Source organism: Ochotona princeps, chromosome Y (genome assembly GCF_030435755.1).
Source record: "Ochotona princeps isolate mOchPri1 chromosome Y, mOchPri1.hap1, whole genome shotgun sequence".
NCBI lineage: Eukaryota > Metazoa > Chordata > Mammalia > Lagomorpha > Ochotonidae > Ochotona > Ochotona princeps.
This window is the reverse complement of record NC_080866.1, coordinates 24,711,011-24,717,732: the sequence shown is the minus strand read 5'-3', so window position 1 is coordinate 24,717,732 and position 6,722 is coordinate 24,711,011. Positions and strand designations below refer to the sequence as shown.

The window sequence follows — 6,722 nt, the reverse complement described above, 5'->3', positions numbered from 1 at the left end:
CACTTGGTTCCATTGCAGCGGGAAATGGCATGGGCGGTGAACTTATATTTTGTGGTATATTTTTGAGCGCCTTGAGTAAGCAGCTCCATGTTAGTTTTGTGTGGGTGCTCAAGCTGCTTTTTTCAACACCTTGGGCCCAACGGGCATTTGGACCGGAAGTGACCAAACAGGGTTTCCTAGATAGCTACCAGGACAGCTGATCGTATGTGAAGTTCATGAGCCAGGTGGAGTTGTTTTGGCACTGGAAGAGCTGTGCTGCTTCTTCTTATAGTGTAGAGCCCAAATTTAGCTCCAGCAGAAAAAGGGTCAGTAGGATGCCTGCAGGCAGAAGACCTTGTGAGATAGAGAGCTAGGAGCCGTTGGGTGCTTTCCAAGAGCTAGGAACAGTAAGCTTCAGTTTCCCAAGTTTCCATTTTTACAAACAAAGATAAGTTTCCATTTCTCAGACATTGAGTCATTCTTGAAGACTACTTTGAGCAAGGGCAGCTCCTGTACCAATCATAGCCTTGTGTAACTTAAAGGTGCCAATGAGATCCCTGTAACTATGCATCTGCTTCTGTAACCCCGCTTCCTGCTTCCCATATCCTATAAAAAGTCCCAGCTTGTTCGGCTCGGCGCGACTCCCTGCTAAAACACACGGGAGCGTCCACGAGCCCATGTGAAATAAACCTTGCCTCATGCGTGATTGCATCTCTTGGTCTCCTGTCTCGTGTCTGCCGGAGGGCTCCGTTCATCCGGTGGTGATGGACCCCTTGCCCCTGCCCACTGGGGTTTAACTTTTGGAGGTTTCACCGAGATTTGGGGACCCTCTGCAGCACCCATGGACAGCTGGCTAACAGGAAGTAAGGCTGCGACTGCAGTCAATCGCTTTCTGTTGTCTCTTATTGTTGTATCTCTTTGTGATATTGTGAGACTTGGTCTTTGCTCTTTTCCTGACGGATCCGTTTGGCCTCTGATGAGGCGTTTGTTAGACTAGAGAAGGAGTCGACAGACTGTTCGGATTTCTCTCTCTCCACCCCGGGTGACGCCCCGTGGAATTGGAAGCCTTCGGGCTTCATTTGGAAGCCTTCGGGCTTCGTTTGGTGGCCGTTTGGCCTCTGATGAGGCGTTTGGAAGACTAGAGAAGGAGTCGACGGACTCTTCGGACGTCTCTCTCTCTGCCCCTCGGGACGCCCCGTGGGATTGGAAGCCTTCTGGCTTCGTTTGGAAGCCTCCGGGCTTCGTGTGGTGGCCACATCTTTCTTCCTTTTGGTGTTGTTGTTTTTGGTGCATTTGTTGTCCGGGGGTTGAACTCCCCGTGTGTTCTGTGGAGGCGCAGGCGCTGTGTGAGTGAGTAAGCACGCTCCGTGTGCATGTGTGTGTGAGAAAGGCCTGTGTATATTGCCTGTAGTGTGTAAAGTTTGATAAGTAAGTAGTGTGGATGTGTTAAGATGGGCCAAAAGGTCACAACTCCCCTGAGTCTTTCCCTAGATCACTGGAGTGAGGTCCGTGACTGGGGTCATAGCCTCTCCGTGGATGTGAAAAAGAAGAAATGGAGGATCCTTTGTGCAGCTGAATGGCCTTCATTTGATGTCAGATGGCCATGAGAGGGAACTTTTCATCTACCCATTATTTTACAGGTCAAGGACCGGATCTATGACAAGGGTCCCCAAGGCCATTCGGATCAGATCCCTTATGTAACTGTGTGGGAGAACCTTGCCACTAATCCCCCTCCCTGGGTGTCTCCATTTCTCTCAACAGGAAAGGAGAGAGTAAGCGGACCATCGGGAAATGTCTCCTCCTTATATCCCACTGTAGTTAAAGGCTCCGTTAAGGCGGTCCTTCCTCAGGATGACACCTTAATAGCTGATCTGCTGAATGAGGAACTCCCTCCATACCAGGTCCCTCCTGCACAGCCTGCCGCCCCACAGGCAGTGGCTCAGCCTCCGCCAGGGGCCCCAGAGCGACTGGAGCCGTCTGCCCCAGTGGAGGCGGACACCACCACCAGATCACCGCCCAGCTCCCCCGTGGCAGGCAGGCTGAGAGGGAGGAGGGAAGCTGTTCCAGGAGAAGTGTCAGTGACCCTGCCGTTGTGCCAGATGGGAGGCGCCGAGGGTCCCTGGCAGTATTGGCCTTTTTCTGCGTCTGATCTTTATAATTGGAAACAGAATAAGCCCCCTTTCTCCAAGGATCCCGTTGCGCTGACTGGGTTGATTGAATCTATTCTGTTGACTCATCAGCCCACGTGGGATGATTGCCAGCAGCTTTTACAGATCCTATTAACCTCTGAGGAGAGGCAACGGGTGTTCATGGAAGCCCGGAAAAATGTTCCGGGGGACGATGGCCGGCCCACTCAGCTACCCAATGAAATTGATGAGGCGTTCCCTCTGACGCGTCCAGATTGGGATTTTCACAGCGACCAAGGTAGGGGACACCTGTGTCTTTATCGCCGGATTCTCATAGCGGGCCTCAGAAGTGCCGGGCGACGCTCGACCAATTTGGCACAGATAAAGCAGGTGATTCAAGGGCCAGAGGAGACCCCGACGGGTTTCTTAGAGAGATTAAAGGAAGCCTATCGCATGTACACACCATTTAATCCCGATAGCGAGGAGCAAGCAGTAAATGTGGCAATGGCCTTCATTTGGCAGTCAGCGCCAGATATTCGGAATAAGTTACAGCGATTAGAAAATTTGCAAGGATACAGCTTGACTGACTTATTAAAGGAGGCTGAGAAGATTTTCAATAAGAGAGAAACAGCCGAAGAAAAAGAAGAGAGACTTAAGAAAGAGGCAGAGTTGCGTGAGGAGAGGTTGTGAAAAGAAGCAGAAGAGATAAAAGTGCGATAAGGAATTTAGCCGGCTCTTGGCCACAGTAGTGGAAAACAGGAATTCAAGTGCAGGGAGAACAGATAGGCGCCGGGAGACGGGCAGACCTAGAGACTATCGGGGCCAGTGTGCCTATTGCAAGGAGAGGGGGCATTGGGTCAGAAATTGCCCCAAACTGAGAGCAAAGGAACAACGGAAAGAAGTGAACCAGCCTTCTCGAGTTCTGGCTTTGGATGAAGACTAGGAAAGTCGGGGCCATGAGCCTCCCCCTGAGCCCAGGGTAACCTTGCAAGTAGGGGGGCAGCCGGTAACCTTCTTAGTAGACACAGGGGCTCAACACTCGGTGCTCAATCAAAGACCTGGGCCTCTAAGTGACCGAACGGCATGGGTGCAGGGGGCCACTGGGGGAAAACAATACCGATGGACCACTGAGAGAAAAGTACAATTGGCATCAGGGAGAGTTACTCATTCTTTTTTACATGTACCCGATTGCCCATACCCACTCTTGGGAAGAGACTTATTAGGAAAGTTAAAAGCCCAAATACATTTTGAAAAAGGTGGGGCTACAGTTACTGGTCCAGAGGGAGCCCCCTTTGAGGTCCTAACTCTGAGCTTGGAAGAAGAATATCGATTGTATGATAAACCTGACTACTCAATGACCATGGCTATCGACTCTCAGAATATGTGGCTGACTAAATATCCATTGGCATGGGCAGAGACTGGGGGAATGGGGATGGCCGTGCACCAACCTCCCCTCATAATAAATGCTAAGGCAACGGCGGTGCCGATTGCAGTGAGACAATATCCAATGACCCATGAGGCCCATGAAGGGATATGACCTCACATCCAGAAACTCCTAAATCAGGGGATTCTGACTCCCTGCCGTTCCCCTTGGAACACCCCTCCGCTGCCGGTCAAGAAACCTGGTACTAATGATTTTAGACCTGTGCAAGATCTACGGGAGGTTAATAAGAGGGTCGAAGATATGCACCCAACAGTGCCAAATCCTTATAATCTTCTCAGCACCCTGCCACCTACTCATATTTGGTATACAGTGTTGGATTTGAAAGACGCTTTCTTTTGTTTAAGACTGAGCCCCCAGAGTCAGCCCTTGTTTGCGTTCGAATGGCAGGACCCGGAAATGGGTATCTCAGGACAATTGACTTGGACTCGTTTGCCTCAAGGCTTCAAGAACAGCCCTACTCTGTTCAACGAGGCGCTACATTGAGACCTCGCAGACTATCGGGTAAGAAACCCCCATCTGATTCTTCTCCAGTATGTTGATGACATACTTTTAGCTGCCTCATCAGAAAAGGAATGTGAGGAGGGCACAGGAACTCTTTTAGAGACATTGGGGCATTTGGGATATCGGGCCTCAGCCAAGAAGGCCCAGATTTGCCAACAGGAAGTGACTTACTTAGGTTACAAACTAAAAGAAGGACAACGGTGGCTAACTGAGGCACGGAAAGAAACTATTTGCAACATCCCCGTGCTCAGAACCGCCGCCAATTACGAGAATTCATTGGCACCGCCGGGTTCTGCCGATTGTGGATCCCGGGGTTCGCCGAATTGGCGACCCCCCTTTACCCACTGCTAAAATCTGAGGCTCCCTTCGAATGGACCCCAGAGCAGCAGGGGGTGTTTGACAGGATCAAAAAGGAATTGCTCTCTTCCCCGGCATTAGGACTCCCTGATCTAACCAAGCCCTTTGAACTCTTCCTGGATGAGCGAGGGGGATATGCCATGGGAGTCCTTACTCAACAACTTGGACCTTGGAGGCGCCCTGTCGCCTACTTATCCAAGAAACTGGACCCAGTGGCTGCTGGGTGGCCCCCGTGTCTCAGGATGGTGGCCTCAGTGGCAGTGCTTGTTAAGGATGCCACCAAACTGACCTTGGGGCAGCCCCTGACTGTGTTGACGCCCCACGCTGTTGAATCCCTCATTCGACAGCCTCCAGAGAGATGGGTATCCAATGCTAGACTGACTCACTACCAGTCAATGCTTTTGGATACTGATAGAATTTGGTTTGGGCCAGTCACTACCCTCAACCCTGCCACCCTATTGCCAACACCCCATGAGACCACCAGCGATCCTCATGATTGTCAGCAAGTCCTGGCCGAAGTTCACGGCACCCGACCAGACCTGCTGGACCAGCCTCTGTCGGGAGCAGATTTCACCTGGTTCACGGATGGGAGTAGCTTCATCGCCAATGGAGAACGGAGGGCCGGAGCAGCGGTGACTACCGATTCTCAGGTGATTTGGGCTGGCGCCCTACCACAAGGGACGTCAGCCCAACGAGCGGAGCTAATTGCCTTGACGAAAGCCCTTCAATTGGCGGAAGGTAAGAGACTTAATGTATACACAGACAGTAGATACGCCTTTGCTACTGCCCACATTCATGGAAAAATATACCGGAGGAGAGGGCTGTTAACGTCTGAGGGAAAAACTGTTAAAAATAGACAAGAAATTATTGAACTGCTAAAAGCTTTGTTTCTTCCAAAGGCCTTAAGTATCATACATTGTCCAGGACATCAAAAAGGAGATATCCTGGTGGCGAAAGGAAACCATTTAGCAGACGCTACTGCTCGAGAGGCAGCAACGGGGCCTCAAGTCCTAGTCACCAGAGATCCCTGCTCTGAGACTCCAGAGGCCCAACCCAAATGGGAATATTTGGAGCAGGACCTGGATATAGTCCAGGGACTACAGGCCAGTTTCGACCCAGAGGAAGAGGTCTGGGTTCATCAAGGTAGAGGTGTGATGCCCCTCGCAGTGGCCCAGCAGTTGATTGACCAAATTCACAGACTCACTCATTTAGGTGTCAAGAAGATAAAGTCAGTTTTACAACGAGAAGAGGTAGCCACCTACATCCCATGTAAAACGGCACTCTTGCAGAAGACTGTTGATAACTGTAATGCCTGCACCCTTGTCAACCCCAGCCGGGAAAAACCGGCATTGGGAGCTAGACTAAGAGGGCGTAGACCAGGAGAACATTGGGAAATAGACTTTACTGAAGTTAAGCCAGGGATGTATGGTTACAAATACCTTCTAGTCTTTGTAGACACCTTCTCAGGATGGGCAGAAGCCTTTCCCACCAAGAACGAGATGGCCAATGTGGTGGTTAAGAAACTACTAGTAGAAATCTTTCCATGATATGGAATGCCACAGGTAATAGGGACGGACAATGGGCCTGCCTTCGTCTCCCAGGTAAGTCAGTCAGTGGCCAAGACACTGGGGATCAATTGGAAACTTCATTGTGCATATTGACCCCAGAGCTCAAGACAGGTAGAAAGAATGAATAGAACAATCAAGGAGGCTCTGACCAAATTAACGCTTGAAACCGGCATTAAAGACTGGGTACAGTCCCTGCCATTGGCACTCTAGCGGGCCAGGAACACCCCTGGCCCGCTTGGCCTAACCCCATTTGAGATTTTATATGGTGCACCCACTCCCCTTATAAATTTTTGTAATGATTTCATTTCTAACCAAACTCAGGCGACGCCACTCCAGGCACATCTGAGGGCGCTACAACTGGTGCACCAGGACATCTGGGGGCCCCTGGCCGCTGCCTATCAGGACGCCCAGACATCCCCTATGGTGCCACACCCCTATAAGATTGGAGATACTGTCTGGGTTCGCCGACATCAGTCCGGGACGCTGGAACCGCATTGGAAAGGACCCTACACTGTCCTTCTCACCACTCCCACCGCTTTGAAGGTAGATGGGATTGCGTCGTGGATCCACGCTTCTCACGTCAAGGCAACCAGACCCGAATCCCCGAACGCCAACACTCCACCTTCGCAATGGAAAGTCCAGCGCACTCAAAACCCTTTAAAGATAAGACTATCGCGTGCCTAATTTTCTGCGTTGCTTTTGTATGCAGTAGCCCTCACCTGCCACAATTACAAACTTGGCAGGTGA

The 6,722-nt window shown here is 51.0% G+C and overlaps 1 protein-coding gene across 1 annotated transcript; it reads left to right on the top strand.

Annotated features, from left to right (window-relative positions):
* Window positions 1-820: 820 nt before the first annotated feature.
* Window positions 821-6,415, top strand: LOC131478737 (uncharacterized). Its single transcript, XM_058659310.1, is given in 6 exon segments — window positions 821-842; window positions 1,741-2,822; window positions 2,824-4,306; window positions 4,309-5,928; window positions 5,931-5,969; window positions 6,297-6,415. Coding segments are annotated over 6 exon segments (4,365 nt in total).
* The last annotated feature ends 307 nt before the right edge of the window (window positions 6,416-6,722 follow it).